This window comes from Symphalangus syndactylus, chromosome 7 (assembly GCF_028878055.3).
Source record: "Symphalangus syndactylus isolate Jambi chromosome 7, NHGRI_mSymSyn1-v2.1_pri, whole genome shotgun sequence".
Lineage (NCBI taxonomy): Eukaryota > Metazoa > Chordata > Mammalia > Primates > Hylobatidae > Symphalangus > Symphalangus syndactylus.
The window spans coordinates 79513644-79531762 of record NC_072429.2 but is presented as its reverse complement, the minus strand read 5'-3'; the positions used below and the strand labels follow the sequence as shown (position 1 = coordinate 79531762).

Sequence of the window (18119 nt, the reverse complement as noted above, 5' to 3'; positions counted from 1 at the left end):
TGTGTTTTTTGGTAGCATCTTAAAATGTTATTTATATAAATCATGCCCATCTCTCATACTTATTCCTAAGCATTTTATATTTTTTGATGAATTGTAAATAGAGTCTTTTCTTCTCTTTTATCATATATATATAATTGACTTCTGTAGATTGCATACCCACAAACTTACTAAGTTCTCTGATTTTGATTGGTTTCTTTGATTTTTTGTCATGAAATCGGACCTACATCTATATTGAACCTTAGCTTTGCTAGATTTAATATGCCTTGAAGTCAAGAGCTACACCAATCCTTTGCATTTGATAAATGATGCTATTTGAGCCTAGGTCACATCTTCTACAAAAGCATTATTTCATCCTGGTTTTGGCATATGAAGCAATGTTATGGCTGATGTTGATTTGTTTGCTTTTCTTCAATATTTAAAACAATATCCAGTTGTTAGTTTTTTATTATTATCAAGCAATCCATGAGTATCTTGGGAGAGTACTATAATTTTACACTTTATCAAAAGAGGAAATATGTGGTTTTTATTGTTCAAAGAAATAAGTTTCAGCAGGGCACGGCGGCTCACACCTATAATCCCAGCACTTTGGGAGGCCGAGGCAGGCAGATCACCTGAGGTCGGGAGTTCAAGACCAGCCTGACCAACATGAAGAAACCCCATCTCAATTAAAAATACAAAATTAGCTGGGCATAGTGGTGCATGCCTGTAATACTAGCTACTCAGGAGACTGAGGCAGGAGAATCACTTGAACCTGGGAGGCAGAGGTTGCGGTGAGCCAAGATCACGCCATTGCACTCCAGCCTGGGCAACAAGAATGAAACTCTGTCAAAAAAAAGAAGGAAAGAAGAAAGAAAGAGAAAGAAAGAAAGAAAGAAAGAAAGAAAGAAGGAAAGAAAGAAGAAAGAAAGAAGAAAGAGAAAGAAAGAAAGAAGAAAGAAAGAAAGAAAGAAAGAAAGAAAGAAAGAAAGAAAGAAGAAAGAAAGAAAGAAAAAGAAAATTTCAATTATTCTAGGATATGTCTTTTCTCTTACCATGAATCATCCAACTGATTACCCACATGGGCCTCACACTAGAGCAAGTACTTCTTCAGCAGCATAGTATCAGAAGTACCAGCTATTGTGAGCCAAGAATGTGAATACTGAAGAAAAGCTGGAAAGATCAAGCACTAGCAATGATTGAAGCTAAGGCAGGTAGGCGAATTGATGTCAGCATGCAGCTATAAATCACAATAGTCAGAAGCCAAGCAAGTAGACAATAATTGGTGAGTGAAGTTGGGGGTGGGGGATGATATTTAATAGAGCATGAGAAAAATCAATGGCAAAAAGACTAGATAGAAATATTATATGTAACTCATGAAAGACCAAAGACAAATTGTCCAACAATAAAGGAAAAAGCTACAGTAAATACGCTAGACTATATGCAGCTATTAAAATTATAACTCTGATCATTAGGTAGAAACATTGAAAAGTATTTACAAAATGATTCTAAGTGAATAAAAAAGTCATAATAACTACATATTCAGTATTTGTTATTTCTAATTAAAAATCAACTATAAAGGCAAAATAATGGAGACAACAAAAATATCAGTTGTTTCCAGAGGTCAGAAGGGAGTGAAGCACAGAGAATCTTAAGAGCAGAGAAACTACTCTGTATGACATAGCCATGCATCACTTAACAACAGGGAAACATTCTGAGCAATGTGCCATTAGGCAATTTCATTGCTGTGCGAACATCACAGAATGTACTTCTACCAATCTGGATGCTGTAGCCTACACATACAGTCTATTGCTCCTAGTCTACAAACCTAGGCAGCATGTTACTACATTGAATATTACAGGCAATTGTAACACAATGGTAAGTATATGTGTATCTGAACATATCTAAACATTGAAAAGATACAGTAAAGTTACAGTATTATAATCTTATGAGACCATCCTTGTACATGCAGTCCCTGATTGACTGAGATGTTGTTATGCAACAAATGACTGTACCATAATGTTGGATATATGTCATTGTACATTTATCCAAACCCATAAAATGTACAACACCAAGGGTGAACCCTAATGTAAACTATGGACTTCGGGTGATAATGATGTGTCAATGTAGGCTCATTAACTGTAATGGATGTAGCATTCTAGAGGGGAATGTTGATCATGGGGGAGGCTATACATGTCTCAGGGTAGGGGGCATATGGGAAATCTCTATACCTTCCACTCAATTTTTCTGTGATCTTAAATCTGCTCTAAAAAATAAAGATTTTATTTTTAAAAACTTAACTACATGTGGACAAAATCTGTGAAATAATATGAAGAAATAACTATTAGAGAGTTGGGATTATGCTGTGATTTAGAAAATAGACTTTTTGTTGATTGATTTAGCAAAAAAAATTTAATTCTATTGTCAAGATATGAGCTTAAGAAAATGGGCAAAGTGATGACAAAAAGGAAATCTGATAACCAAGGCTGGCATTTGCTTTAATCAAGAAATTATATATGCCTCCCATTGTTATCATTAATAAGATCTAATACTTATATATTATTTCCTGCATGCTGAGTCCTTAAAACAAAAATTAGTCCTCACCTATGATTAAAATCCACTTTGCATATATCTTTTCTTTCATTCCTGTCAGAAATGGATAAAATGAGAGTATGCCACTGCATATGGAGAAAACAAGAGACATAGCAAAATAAAGGGATTTTTCTGCTTTCACTGTATAAGGATACAAGAGAAATACACAAGATGACTTCTGCCCTCAAGGCCTTTAGAACTTAGCTGGGGGAAACTGTACTTGAAATAATTGGCAGTAAAAGATACTGTTTTCTGTTGCATCAAAGTGCAATAAAATATTTTTAAAAGATAACAAATACATGAAAACAACTCCACCAGTGTTCCTCAATAGAAGTGTTGTTAGAATTAGTGACAGAACATTTCTTTCTCTCTGCAGAACTCTCTCATGCATTGTAAGATTGCTTACATCCCTGGCCCCTGTCCTTTAAATGCCAGGTGTTCCCAGCCATTGTGTCAAACAAAAATAAATTTAATTTCAAATGCCTCTCACATTTATTTACAAATAAAGACTCTTTAGACCAAACATTTTCAAACTCTAGTGTTCCAAACAATCTTAAGTGCTTTGGTGCATCCTGTTCAACTTACCAATATTGAAAACCATAGTAAAAATAATACTGATAACCTATGTATCCAAAACCCTTAGACATCTTTGACTTCTGCCTTCTCTCATCTTCCACATTAGATCAAGCAACACTGCTCTGTCTGCTCTACCTTTAAAACCCCATTCACAGTCCAACCATTTCTGTCTACCATACCACGTTGTCCAAGCTCCCATCATCCCTCACCTTGATTATTGCAGTAGCTTCTTGTTGTGGACTGAATGTCTATGTCTCCCCAAAATGCACATGTGAAGCCCTAACCTGCAATGTGCTGGTATTTGGAGATGGGGCCTTTGGGAGGTGATTAGAGTTAGATGAGGTCATTAGGGTGGAGCCCTGGCACAATGGATTAGTGTCCTTATTAGAAGGCTCACAAGAAAGCGCTCTCTTTCTCCCTCTCTTCCTCTTCTTCTCCTAATTCCTCCCTCAACCCAGGCACACCCATCAAGGGAAGGCCATATGAACACACGGCGAGATGGTGGCTACCTTTAAGCTAAGAGAAGAGGCCTCCCAATGAAACTTACCTTGCTGGTACTTTGGTCTTATACTTCACAGCCTCAAAAACCATGAGAAATAAATGTCTGTTGTTTAAGACACCCAGCCTGTGCTACTTTCTTTTGGCAGCCTGAGCCAACTAGCACCCCTCCCAACTAGTTGCTTGGTGTTCCTTTTGCCTTGTGCAGCCCATTCTCAGCATTGTGCTGAGAGTGATCCTGGTAAAAACGCAAGTCAGATTACATCATGTCCTCCTCAGAACACACCCATGACTTCTTCTTTTCTCATGAACATTACAAAAAAGTTTTTACATAACCCTCATGACTCAGGCCATGTGAACTTTTTGGCATGGCCCTTTAATACCCTTCCTGGCCTCCTCACCCAGAACACAGGCTTGCTGGTCGTCTGGTGTGCCAGGTTCGCTCTCTCCACAGGGCCTTTGCACAGTCTGTTCCATCTCTAGAGAGCTCCTCCCTTGCTCCCTCGACCATGAATTTCTTTACTCAGATTTCCATGGTCACCTTAGCTAGTGCCAATGGCCTTTCTCTCACACATCCACTTCCTATCTCCTTCCTTTAATTGACTGTTCTCCTTGTTCTGTGCTGCTTTTTTTCTTTCCATAGCACATTATACATTTTACTTATTTATCTTGTTTATTGTTAGCTCATCCTCCCCATGAGAAAATCACCTCCATCGGGACAGGGGTTTTCTTTTCCGTGTTGTTCATTGCTGTCTTCCCAGTATCTGAAAAAGTATTTCTCAATATTTTTTTCATTATTGTTCCCCTAGGACTTTTTCAGACATCTTTTTTCCTAATCACCCCCCTATGAAATTTTAATACCACAGATAGGCTGTATATATGATTATGTTTGGGGGCCACAAACCATTTCAATATCTAACATTTTTCACCCTCAATAACTAATATTTTCTCCCTTGGCATATTATCAACATATTGAGGGTACATGATTGAGAATAAGGCCTTGGTAAATAACCAGCTGTTGAGAATAGCACATGGTAAATAACTATATGTTGAATAAATGAATGATTTAAATAATATATATACATCAAATTTATCACTGAATACCATCAACATGTTAACTTATGCAATATAAAATAACTTTATGCAAATTTCAAAAAGTTTTTCCTGTTGCTTCTGTTTAATAGAAAATTCTGAGATTGAGGCCAGGCATGCTGGCTCACACCTGTAATCCCAGCACTTTGGGAGGCCAAGACGGGTGGATCACTTGTGGTCAGGAATTCTAGACCAGCCTGGCCAACGTGGTGAAACCCCGTCTCTACAAAAATACAAAAATTAGCCGGGCATGGCAGCAGTGGCACATGCCTGTAATCCCAGCTACTTGGGAGGCTGAGGAGGAAGAATTGCTTGAACCCAGGAGGTGGAGGTTGCAGTGAGCCGAAATCCAGCCTGGGTGACAGAACGAGACTCCATCTCAAAAAATAAAAAAATAAAAAATAATAAAATTCTGAGATTGTTAATATTTACAACTATTTGACTCTATGAATCATAGTCCATTTTTTTTTTTTTTTTTGAGACAGAATCTGGCTCTGTTGCCCAGGCTGGAGTGCAATGGTGCAATCTCGGCTCACTGCAACCTCTTGCCTTCTGGGTTCAAGCAATTCTCCTGCCTCAGCCTCCTGAGTAGCTGGGATTACAGGCATTGAAAAGATAAAGTTACAGTATTATAATCTTATGGGACCATCCTAGTACATGCAATCCATGGTTGACTGAGATGCTGTTATGCAATAAATGACTGTACCATAATGTTGGATGTATGGTGCCCACCACCATGTCTACCCGGCTAATTTTTGTATTTTTAGTAGAAATGGGGTTTCACCATGTTGGTCAGGCTAGTCCCGAACTGCTGACCTTGTGATCCGCCCACCTCAGTATCCCAAAGTGCTGGGATTACAGGCATGAGCCACCATGCCCGATGAATCATAGTCTTTTAAAATATTAATTAACCATAATAAAATATGACGTATATTTCAGTTTGAGGCTAAATATAAGACCACTATACTTATCTATATACCTTGATTCCAAACTTTTTATTAATTGAAACATTAAGTCTCACTAGCTTGGTAATTGAACTCTACAAATTCAAATTTATATCTATAAGATTTTGCATGACCACATTACTTAAAACTTTAAAAAGCATTGCATTCAACTGCCTGCTCCCAGAGGCAAGAGGGACTGTGATTATCTGTCTTCATAGTTCCACTGCCTTGTTGAGTACCTGGCACATAGAGTGCACCTAATAAAGACAGTTTAAATGCTTATAGGCTGATTCTATTCAGGAGAAGTTTAAGAAGAAGGTAGAACTTGAATAGAGACTAAAAGCTATACTGAATTTACATAGAGGAAACATTTCCTACTTGAGAGAACATCAGGAGGAAGGACTGTCAATTGTACATTTGGGAATACAGAGAGATCATCTTGGGTATATAAAAGAAATTCAATTATGAAAAGCCTTGAAAACACATCTGAGGAGTTTGGACTAAAAGCAAAAAGAAACCATTATAAGAATTTATGAAGTAGAGTGACATCATGAAAGTTGTCTTTTAGGAAAAGTCACCTGGCAACAGTATGAAAGGTGAATTCAGAGAGAATGAGAGGCTGTAGATTAGTTAGGAGACTATCAGTTATTGGATGTGAATTAAAGAGATGATTGTTGCAATAGGGAAGAGTGGAGAGACTGAGGCAACATTCAGAAAACTAGGTAGAGCCATTTTCTCATTAAGAGCCTTTGGTTGCAAGTAACAGAAATGAGATTAAACAACAAGAAAAAATATTGAGTCCCACTGCTGGATATCCAAAGGTAGTGCCTTTTCAGGGACAGGCTTACTCCAGTTTTCTTCCAGCTCCATTTCTCCAAGATTCATTTGACTCAGTGCTTCTGTATTTGTCAGCCTCGTGCTCCAGGTAGCATGAACCTAGCGACCTCAGTTCCATCGCATCCACACATGAACACATACTGAGAAAAAGCAAGAAAACGCATAGAGAGAGAATTACTCTTGAAAGCTCTTTCAGAAGTGCAATAAAGAATTTCCCTAGAATCACTAACAAATCTTTTCTTGAATCTCAGGGACATTAACTGGTTTGTATGCCAATTACTAAAGCAATGTGGCATGAGGAAAGAGGATTCTCCATGGACCATTATAGTGCCTTCTTGGGCTTGGGAGAGAGTTCGACTTCTGAGCCACATGGGCTGCCTCGGGGAGGATTTGGATACTGTACCAAAATTGGAGTTTAAGAGAAGAGGAAAGGGTAAGGGATGCTGGGTGTGCAGCCAACAATGCAATGAAGAAGAGAACAGAATTTAAGATGATTCCTCGTTTCTAGCTATTCAGTGGTATGACAGGAAACAGAGACTAGTTTGAGGGTCAGAGATGAATTTAACTCCATTTTTAGAGAGATCATATTAAACTGCAAAATGCTACTCAAAGATACTGTGGCTTCCTTATTAGTAATTGCATAGGCAGTGAAGAATGACCCTGAGCCCTAAGGGATATCTCAGAGCTGGAAACAGAAATTTAGATGTCATCCATATGGAAGTGAATGAGCTCCCCAGAGAGTGGTTATAGAAAAAGGACCCATGATGAGTCTTAGCCTCAGATTGGAGGGAGGAGGAAAATCAGATATTAGGAGATTAAAGAAAAGAGCTGTCAGAGAGAGATCGAAGGAGCAGTAAATGTGATATAATCATGGAAGTTGAAAGGAAAAAAAAAATCATGATGAAGATATCAAATGTTACCTAAAGATTATGAAGAAAGAGAGCTGACAAAGCCAAGTTTGGGGCTTTAAGGGAACAAGATGTATGTAAGGAAGTTATTAAAAGATTCATGAAAGATTTCCAAACAGAAGCAAAGACTGGATTGAAATTCTCAGCATAAATCTGCAATAGGCCAGATCCACTGAGTTCCTTTCACAATCCAATATGGCTCCTGCATGGGAAAAAAAAAGAATGATTTGATCATTAAAGATGTATAATTGGGTTTGGAAAAAGATAAAGAGGTGAGAGAATTTAGAGTCCTGAAAAAGCAATGTGAAATCATTGAGTATGGAATTTACACTGTAGAGGGAATCCTCAGCCAAAGGATGAGAATGGACTGAAACTCAGCCTTTGGTTCTGTTTCATTGGATTTGCAATATAACATAGCAGACTTACTAGCTTAATGTCTTGGTTTGAGTTCCCTTGAAAGCACAGCTTAAAATAAGGGCTTGGATACAGGTAGTTTATAAGGGAGGCAAGGCTAGGAAAAAGAATATGAGGAGTAAGACAAGGAAGTGATAAAAACTGATGTGTGTTATTGATTTCAGCCAGCTGTTGCAGACAGTTCAAAGTCTGCAGTGTAATTACCGGAATCCCACCTCAAGCTCATGTGATGACATCTCTGTTTCTCTGCCACAAAGCTTTCTTTAAAGCTCAGTAACAACAAAGCCTGAAATTGCAGAGGTGTTAACAACTCTAGGCAACCCTCAACCAGCGGGAGAAAGCGGGGTGAATAAGGGCCTGCTGTACCAGCCAGTTACCACTGTAGGCAGTTGAGACTCAGTCCCTCTGGGGACACACAGAGGAATTGTGAAGAATGCCCTTGGAATGGTCCCATCAAATAACAGGGACGTTGAACCCTGGTCGAAGGTTCCCCCCAGGTGATAACACCGACACAATCCCAAGTTACACCTGCACAGGTGTTTCAGAGAAAGCCCTAAGGCAGAAAAGCAAAGAGCAACTACCACATGTACTTGAAGTGAGACACTAGTAATTGCATGCCACTGTCACCACAGCTGTCCATCACAGCTGCCCACCACAGCTGCTCAGAAATCAGTAGCCCAAGAAGCTGTGACATGGGCATCACACACAGCTGCTACACCAAGGTTTCTCTACCACAACACTACTGACATTTTGTACTAGATAATTATTTGTCATGGGGACTGGCATGTGCCTTGTAGGATGTTAACCAGCACTCCTGGACTTCACTGACTACATGCCAGCTGCCCCCTGTCCAGTTGTGACAAGAAAAAATGTCTCTAGACATGGCCAAGTGTCCCTAAGGAGGCAAAAATCACACCCAGTCGAGAACCACTGTGCAACACTGTGTAACCTTGGGCAAGTTGCTTCACTTCTCTAAATCTGTTCCTTTTTTTTCTTTTTTTTTTTTTTTTTTGAGACGGAGTCTTGTTCTGTTGCCCAGGCTGGAGTGCAGTGGTGCCATCTCAGCTCACTGCAACCTCTGCCTCCTGGGTTCAAGCTATTCTCCTGCCTGAGCCTCCCAAGTAGCTGGGATGACAGGTGTGCACCACCACACCTGGCTAATTTTTGTATTTTTGGTAGAGACGGGGTTTCACCATGTTGGCCAGCTGGTCTCGAACTCCTGACCTCAGGTGATCTGCCCACCTCGGCCTCTCTCAAAGTGCTGGTATTACAGGTGTGAGCCACTGTGCCCGGCCCTCTAAATCTGTTTCTTATCTATAAAATGAGGATAATAATAATACTGACCTCATAGGCTTTGGAAGATGATTAAATGAATTGGTGAACATTAAGCACTTACCAGAGTAAATGAACACTTAGTGCATAGTATGTGTTTAATAATAAGGTAATAATAATAATGGCAGTACTGTAAAAAATCTGATTTTATAGTGATATATTTTTATGGCTAGATTCAAGGTTTAATTTCCTCTTCTTTGATTAAAATAATAAAGTAAGGTACTCATTAGTAATAAAAATAAGATACTTATTCCTAATATCTATTTCAGCAAATGAATCAAAGGCTGAATCTCAATGTGAATAAATCAAAGTGAAAAAGTTTGACATCAGTCACTTTTGATCTTCTGTCATTACCAAACACCGATTAATGCTCTTAGGTTAAACATGACCATGTGTCATTTCGTTGTAGCTAAGTGAATTCAGAGTGTGAAGGAGATAAAAAGAACTCTGCTTAAAAAGTAAATAGAAAATTTGAATGCTGTGTATTTCAGAATAATCTTGCAGAGTGTACACCTCAGTATTTTATAAAATGCAGATTTAAAATGTACATTTAGTAAAACAAATTTTTTAGCATAGTCTGCAATCTCAGACTTAAAGACATGAATATTTTAGGTTTATTAGCATAAATTGAATACCAGCATGCAAACACTGAAATGAATTTAAGGAAATGGTTAATGATTCATTACATAGAGTAATTAGATTTTTGTATGATTAGAGTAAATGCATCAGCAAAAACAATTATGCACTGATACAGTGAAAAACCACTCTCAGGAAAGAAGTCAACGGTGTAATAAAAAGGACATTTTTGCAGGGCTCCTCCTGCACTTTCTTGACTGAATCACAAACAGCTGTTGCCATCTGCCAGGGTGAGCCCTTGGCAGAAAGTCATGACAAACCTCTGCCAAACCCTGGTCTGTTCAAAGTGTCCACCCAGAACTCTCAGAGACTGAGTATCCTTAAGAGATAGTAAATGAATCTCCAGTGAAACTGGCTTATGTCATTTTTAAGGGATTGTAGGGGAAAAGCAAACAAGAGACGCAGAAGAAGTGCGTTCGTGGAGAATTGCCTTTGTGGCTCTGCTTCTATTACTGTAAATCTTTTAGAGGGTATACGCTTTTCCCTTCAATGGAATCATTGTTCAAACTTACTGTGTGGTGTTGTAACTACTTCTTAATGTGTATTAAACTCCTAGTACAAGTGCCAAGACATTGTCATCTTTGTATCTCCAAGACCTAGCACACAGCAGGCACTCAGTGAGTAAATGAATGAATAAAAGTATTGGTCCAGGCCAGGTGCGGTGGCTCACGCCTGTTAATCCCAACACTTTGGGAGGCCGAGGCAGGTGGATCACCTGGGGTCAGGAGTTCCAGACCAGCCTGGCCAACATGGTGAAACCCTGTCTCTACTAAAAATGCAAAAACTAGCTGGGTGCGGTGGCTCATGCCCGGAATCCCAGCTACTTGTGAGGCTGAAGCAAGGGAATTGCTTGAACTCAGGAGGCAGAGGTTGCAGTGAGCCGAGATTGTGCCACTGCACTCCAGCCTGGGCAACAGAGGGCGACTCTGTCTCAAAAAAAAATATGTATGTGTGTGTGTGTGTGTGTGTGTGTGTGTGTGTGTCCAGCTTACCACGACTGCTGTACCGGGCTCCAAGATCAGTTGTGAATTTCAAATATCAATCTCAGCCTTCACAGGGTTATCTTAAGTACTGTACCTCAGAACCACTGAATCTTCTCATCATGTGTCAGCCTTCCTAGAACAGACACAGTCTGAAGCAGCAGGAAATGAGGCAATGAGAGCCATGTGACATAGGCCACATCTACACCCCTGAAGAAAAGAAGTTAGGCAATCTTCTAGATCATTGACACAGAAAAAGATGTTTGCCGGGAAATGCCAGATAACTCAGGCGAAGTGCTTTTTTTTCTGCTTGAATTAATAGTATAATTACCTCAGTTCTCCATTTGTCTATTTTTGTTCAGACATAGCTTCAGATAAAATCATTTGCAGCAAAGAGTCCTAGGGGAATAAAAGAAAAGGAGCCCAGAGACAAAGGAGGAACCTTCTAAACTAGTTCAACTGTGTCACAGAACAGCCTGAATGCATCCAGGTGGCAGTATGGAAATTAGGAAGCGAAACTGGATCTATGCAAATGATGAGGAAATGCTTATTTGAATTTCACAAACAAGAGCATTAGCTATTTTCACAATGTGAAGCATTTGATTTTACCTCAATGTATCAATATTTCAAAGGCAGGTCCTTGTAGATCAATTGCTTCTATTTCTTTTCTGTGGATGTTGACTGCAAAGAGGCTTTTCTGTAAGAATGCAATCAAGAAAAGCTTAAAAGCAATAGCGGTAGAAATGAAATGGTTTTAAAAACTAAACTTAAATAATAATACTGTCTCCTAGGAAGTGATTTTGAATAATAATTTAAAAAATCAGATTAAGTCCAGTGGAGTCTCACATTGATGTTGTATCTGAAGCCCTGGCTCTGAGATCGTGCTAGAGGTGGAATCATACATGAACAAGCATCTTCCGGGGCTGTCATTATCATTCTCTGTTGTATTTTATTCAAGACAATTTATCTTCTATTGCCCTAGCCATCTTTATAGCTTCAAGTTTCAGATTATGAGTGATCACAATAGAGTTCTAAAATCTGACAGAAAAGTAAACAGACACCATATAAATTAAAATGCAATTAGATGTAAGAAAGCTTTGTAAACTGCAACACACCATGCAAATCTGTTATTATGGTACAGAAGGCTCATTGAAGCCTGTTTTTTTTCCCCTTTTAACAAAATGATGTGACTAATTATGAAGATAAAAACTCATTAAATCTTTTAACCTGATTTTCCTTTCTAATTATTGGAAGCTTATATATTGTCTGAGAGTAAATTTCTTTTCTGAAACTAGAAACTAGCCTCTCCCAGCTTTGATTGGATTTCATAGGGCCCACTGTGATACATCATCTCTGGAACTGTTTGACTCAAAGGAAGACAGGATTAGTCTATCTGTATTATAGGAATTCACCATGGAAACCACAGAACAGGGAAAAAAAATTAGTAAAAGAAAAGCAAATCAAAATCACCATGACTATTGAACACAGGTGGTTAAAATTACAGTAAGAGTTCCCCCTGCTTAGTTGGAATTCTATTCCTGAGCCTTGAAAAGAACTCACAGACCTTCTTTGAGTAAGACGGGGCACACAATGAAATGACTTTTATCTTAAGCTAAATGACGTGCATGATAATTTTATTTCCCTTCAGAATTAATTCTTTTTTTTACAGGCCTAACAGTTTAAAGGCAATTTGAAAAATTGATATAAACTTAAACATAAAATGGTAAATGCTCACACATGAAAAAACCAGCTCCAGAAGTCATATCAGTAAGACTGTTGTGAATGACATTGTACACCAAATTGTCAATCACATACTTTGCTTCAAGTTTCTTTTTCATGCTTTAGGATTTTTTTTTCCTTCAACATTTGCTTCATTGGGAGAGGCAAAGGTGTACTTTTAGACATCATCAGGTTAAATAACTCTAATCTTAAATTTTTTTTTTTTTTTTTTGAGACGGAGTCTCACTCTGTCGCCCAGGCTGGAGTGCAGTGGCATGATCTCCACTCACTGCAAGCTCCGCCACCCAGGTTCACGTCATTCTCCTGTCTCAGCCCCCCGAGTAGCTGGGACTACAGGCGCCTGCCACCATGCCCGGCTAATTTTTTTGTATTTTTAGTAGAGACGGGGTTTCACCGTGTTAGCCAGGATGGTCTCGATCTCCTGACCTCGTGATCCACCTGCCTCGGCCTCCCAAAGTGCTGGGATTACAGACGTGAGCCACCGCGCCTGGCTAATCTTAAACTTTTTGAACAACTGATCTCCAGACTTTTCATTGTGTCTCCCTTTAGTTTAAAAAGAGAGATCTCTGATACATCTATATACAAAAATTTTAAAACAGATATTTTAAAGATGTTTTACTAAAAGTATTCATTCTAAGAAGAGAGCATCAATCCCTTGTCTAAGATATTTTTCATAATTACCTTTGATGGCCTTAACAATAACACGTGCTATGCAGCCATTGCTTTGTTATTTGTTTTCTTTTCCTTCACCATGCCCTTGGGCTTTAATCACTTCTTAAATTGCTTCTAGATGCCTGTGTTGCCATCCTGAGTCTCACCTGGGAGATTCGCATACTTCGAACACACAATGATTCAGTTTGCAGCAATTTGAAGTCAGTTTTCCTAAGTAAGATCTAGTCAAATTCAATTTGAACAAAACTTAGTGGATTAATCAAATCATCTTGACTAAAATTTTATAGAATTAAGTATTTTATAAAATGAGTGGTCTATTATTACATACTTAAATTTCTTTATACAGAAATTCAATATTGCTCTAGTAATGTGTACTTGATAATATCTACATCATTCTTAGTGGTTTCATTTAAAAAAAAATTTTAATAAAAAGATCAAAGAACCCACCATTGTATTGATACTGGTGCTGCAGTTCTAGAAAAAGAAAATATTCTTTTTTTTTATTATTATTATACTTTAGGTTTTAGGGTACATGTGCACAATGTGCAGGTTTGTTACATATGTATGCATGTGCCATGTTGTTTTGCTGCACCCATTAACTCGTCATTTAGCATTAGGTATATCTCCTAATGCTGTCCCTCCCCCCTCCCCCCACCCCACAATAGTCCCCAGAGTGTGATGTTCCCCTTCCTGTGTCCATGAGTTCTCACTGTTCAATTCCCACCTATGAGTGAGAACATGCGGTGTTTGGTTTTTTTGTCCTTGCAATAGTTTACTGAGAATGATGGTTTCCAGTTTCATCCATGTCCCTACAAAGGACATGAACTCATCATTTTTTATGGCTGCATAGTATTCCATGGTGTATATGTGCCACATTTTCTTAATCCAATCTATCGTTGTTGGACATTTGGGTTGGTTCCAAGTCTTTGCTATTGTGAATAGTGCCGCAATAAACATATGTGTGCATGTGTCTTTATAGCAGCATGATTTATAGTCCTTCGGGTATATATTCTTAAATATTTCTTAAAGAAAGTATTTTAAAGGTGGGTATTAAGGAGGACCAGAATCAAAACATTGTCTTCTTTGCTATGGTTGTTGCTATTAGTTAAAACACTTTAAACCACACTTAATAAAATAAATTCACTGTTCACCATTTATACAATGTTACATGTCATTATGATAGGAAATAGTACGGGGAAGTCATATTTCAAAATGATTCCAGGTGATCTCCCTTTCTCTCTTTCTCTCTCTCTCACACACATACGCACACTCACACACACACACTGTTCATGACTTTTTTCCAGAGCCAAGCTAAGAGGCTATAGTTGGCTGGTGGTCCTGCAATTAAAAGTTATCTTAGTAAGTGCAAAGGACCGGAATGAGATCTTTCATTCACGTCTGACTCAACCTCTAATTCCTGCTGTGAAAATGTATATAATGTATTTTTTAATCCAATAAAAATCATTTTTAGAATCATGCAAACATTACAATGTTAGCTACATCTCACCTCCCTTTCCTTTCTGTGGATAACAGAGTTGGAAAGTATATGCTATTTTTGACCATATTTCTAATTAAGTTTAGTTGGTCATATTAGCCAACAATTCAACTAACGCTTTTCAATACTTAGTCCTTTAATTTAATGAATTATTTTCCCTTTGAAGTTTTAGTAACAGCTGAATGAGGTGGGTGTAGCAGGGGGGCTTAGATGTCACTCTTATAATGAGAGCAAGATCATTCTTTCAAATGTTCAAATGTGCCTATTCTTAGGTTTTATTCTAATTTAATAACATTAAAAATTAATCTTCTCTACTCTTTAGAAAAGTGAAAATTTTAGACAAGTGACTGGAGAAAAGATTTATGTGCATATTTAATTATTTAATTATTTATGTCGGTCACTGCCACTAAAGCTGCAAATCAGAGAAGATGAGGTTTGGTGCCTAGTGACAGTGATGAGGCTTTTGCAAATCTGTAATGGGTGCTGTAAAACACAGGTATTACCCAACATCGTAATCATAAGCAATTTCCTAGGGCAAAGGGAAGCCATCTTGATAAGGGTACATGGTGTACTTCACAGGCCTTTTGCCACAGCCTATTTCATAATTTATTACACCAGCTTTGTTAATAACATACCAAATATTTCCCTCCCTCCTTGCTAACCAAATTCTGCTGACTTATGAAGAAATAATCAAGGGAGATATCTCATTTCTTCAATTTCATCTGCTCCTCACCTTCCTCCTCCTTCAGCTTACCACCTCTTCCAAGATCCTGCTGATACCTAACTACTGGCCTCCTTAGCCAAATTCAGAAAGTTGTTCTTGAGGTGCAGGGAATTGTTCCATTGGGCGGCCCATCCAAGTTCAAAAACACCCTCATCTACACAGTGATCATACCTGAAATTCCAGAATGATCTTTGGTAGCATTTTTTCCTTCTAGAAATCTTTTGGGGACTTTAGCAAATTTCTTAGAGGGAAGAAACCTAGATGGGAGTAATCAACCAGGGATTAAAAGGCAGAAGTAGAAAATCTGGATTAGAAAGATTATAGTTGCTCACCGCCACATGACTGAATTCTCAACTGTTCCTGAGTAAATGGTGATAAGAACGGTCATAAAGATTAATCATTTCTGACCACGAAGTAGGTGCTCTCTTTATTGGCAGTCAGACACTTGTATAATTCTTTCCCTCCTCTGTTTCTCCATATTTCTATTTAAGAAAGAAAACATCCAAGGGGATGGACTGGGGGAGGGGCAGAGATGGAACTAGGTATCAAAAAGCTGTAAATTTCGCATTCTCATTCCAGCTGTCAGTTTTCTGTGTTTCTGTCGTCTTGCCCCAAACACTTCTCTGTTTTACTGTAAGGCCAAATGAACTGGAAAATCCTCTGGAGGATCTTATCTACGTCATAGGACCTCTCTGTTAATAGAAAACTACTTCATTATCATGCGAAATAAGAAGCAGTAAGATAATCAGCCTATATACCTTTAACTCAAACTTTGTCACTTTTAGGGGCTTTGCAACACCTCCTCCAGCTACCTGCTAGATTTCATCTGATTGTTGTAGTAGTAGTTGTTCATCAAAACAGAGGAAGATCATACTCCATATTCATTATTCGTAGAAAACAACCATGGGGTGGTCTATTTATAGCTCAAAATTGTCGCTCTGTAGAATAGGGAAGAGGGATCACCTCACGCCAAGATCCTGAATCCAAGCAAGAGATGATGGTGTGCCGATAATTCCAAGGATGGCGTGATCGGCTGCATGGCTCCGTCTCCAATTATCTTGCTTCATTTTGGCTGTTAATTCCGTCAGGAATTTTTGACAGAAAACCGTCGCATCAGAGATAAGACTGAACGAATTAATTCTGGTCCTTTAAGCCTAAAATATTAACATAGCAACCAATCTGATGGAGAGGACCCAGTGGAGGGGGAGGGGATGATATCACAGCTGCACAATTGCATGTTGTAATCACTGCTGTTATCTTCTGTGCTTTATATTCAATAGTTCTCTGATAGTTCTCTGTGCTGAGCACTGCATATTGATTTGGAGAAAAGTAAATGAGTTTCTGAATACATAAAGCCTTTCTGATATACTTAGAACAATTCATTCCCCTTTTTATTCTTCTCTGATTTATTTTCTAACTTCAAAGGTCATGTGACTCCCTTATTTTTAACTTTTTTTTTTACATAATGTGTTAGGCAGGATAATTGTTTGATGGAGCAAACATGCCAAAAAAATTAAAATTAAATTAGAAATGAATTTCTTCTTAACAAGAATCCAGTTCAAACCGATTTAAAGTTTCTAACATGGTGTGAGAAATATTTATGAAGCTCTTCCTACTTAGACATCTAGAAGGTACAAGTGGGAAGTGATTATGTTAGAAAGGCAGCACTCTGATACCAACACAAGGCCCTTCAGTTGCAGTAAACCTCAATGTTTGCTGATAAGAGATTTCAGGTGTGGATATGCCTCCAGACAATGAGGGTTCTTGCCGGCTGCTTACTCACACTCCCTGACAATCCTGCTCTGGTGCCAGACAAGAGGCTGGGTGGTGGGGAGTATTTGTCTTAAGGAGGTACTGGGTGCACTAGCTCTCCATAAAGAGGACTACAGACCAGGGAGCACCTGTCTTGGGGAGCTCCTCTTGTGCCCAACCCTTCCGATCTGGGAGGATACGATGAGTGAGTGAATGTGCCCGAACTTAAAAAGAGCAACTTAAGGACTAAGCGCTGTCCTCTGAGATGATAGGTAGCTCCAATTTATTGAGTGCCAAATATGCCAGGCATGACATAAGAAGCTCATTCAATCCTTTAACAATTCTTTGAGGCCCATTTTATGATTATTCTTGTTTTAGAGATCAGGAGGCTGAGGCTTGGAAAGGTGAAGTCACTGGTCCAAGCTCCCACGGCTGGAAAGAAGTAATGCTGATGTTCTAACTCATGCTCTTCCCTAGGCATAACCACTGCTGCTCTTGACTGCTCACCAGGCTGCCTCCAAATGTGCTGTCATGTGCTGAGACGGCAAACGGTATCTCGTGAGATGACCCCAGCATTTGTGGTCAAAGGCCTTCCTTGGCCACTTTGTGGTGTGTGATCAGTGTGTCAAACTGTTCCTTCACCCCCTGCTGGTAAAATGAGTAAAATTAGACTTACGGGGAAGGACCAACGTAAGAATTAAATCTGTTTTCCAAGCAGATTATTTGGTATATAATCAGTGCTCAATGTTTGTTGCATCTGATTCTTGTATAATGAATATATGTGTATTTGATAATAAAAATATATGTATGTTTTATATAGCTTCACATTAAATAGCAACTTGATAACATCTCATTTCATCTTTAATAGCAACTTGATAAAATTCAGGGTTGAATTTGAGAGTTTAATTCTCCACTTTATCTCATCTTGTACATAGATACCCATGCATTTGC

At 38.6% G+C, this 18119-nt stretch overlaps 1 protein-coding gene across 4 annotated transcripts; it reads right to left on the bottom strand.

The window, feature by feature from the left end:
- Window positions 1-478: 478 nt before the first annotated feature.
- Window positions 479-17706, bottom strand: LOC134737222 (cyclin-J-like protein). Of its 4 annotated transcripts, XR_010121908.1 has the most exons (5): window positions 10798-10929; window positions 7436-7625; window positions 6527-6655; window positions 2581-2622; window positions 479-822 (listed from the first exon to the last, which is right to left on the bottom strand). XR_010121908.1 is itself a non-coding variant. In XM_063643358.1 (3 exons), exons 1-3 carry the CDS (start codon window positions 16453-16455, stop codon window positions 720-722), a joined length of 303 nt encoding a protein of 100 aa, XP_063499428.1. In that variant the 5' UTR covers window positions 16456-17706; the 3' UTR covers window positions 479-719. The 4 variants fall into 4 exon arrangements, 1 of the variants encoding a protein (XP_063499428.1); XM_063643358.1 differs by lacking the exons at window positions 2581-2622; window positions 7436-7625; window positions 10798-10929 and adding an exon at window positions 16385-17706; XR_010121910.1 differs by lacking the exons at window positions 479-822; window positions 2581-2622; window positions 7436-7625; window positions 10798-10929 and adding exons at window positions 4381-4406; window positions 11117-11228.
- Between the last annotated feature and the right edge of the window lie 413 nt (window positions 17707-18119).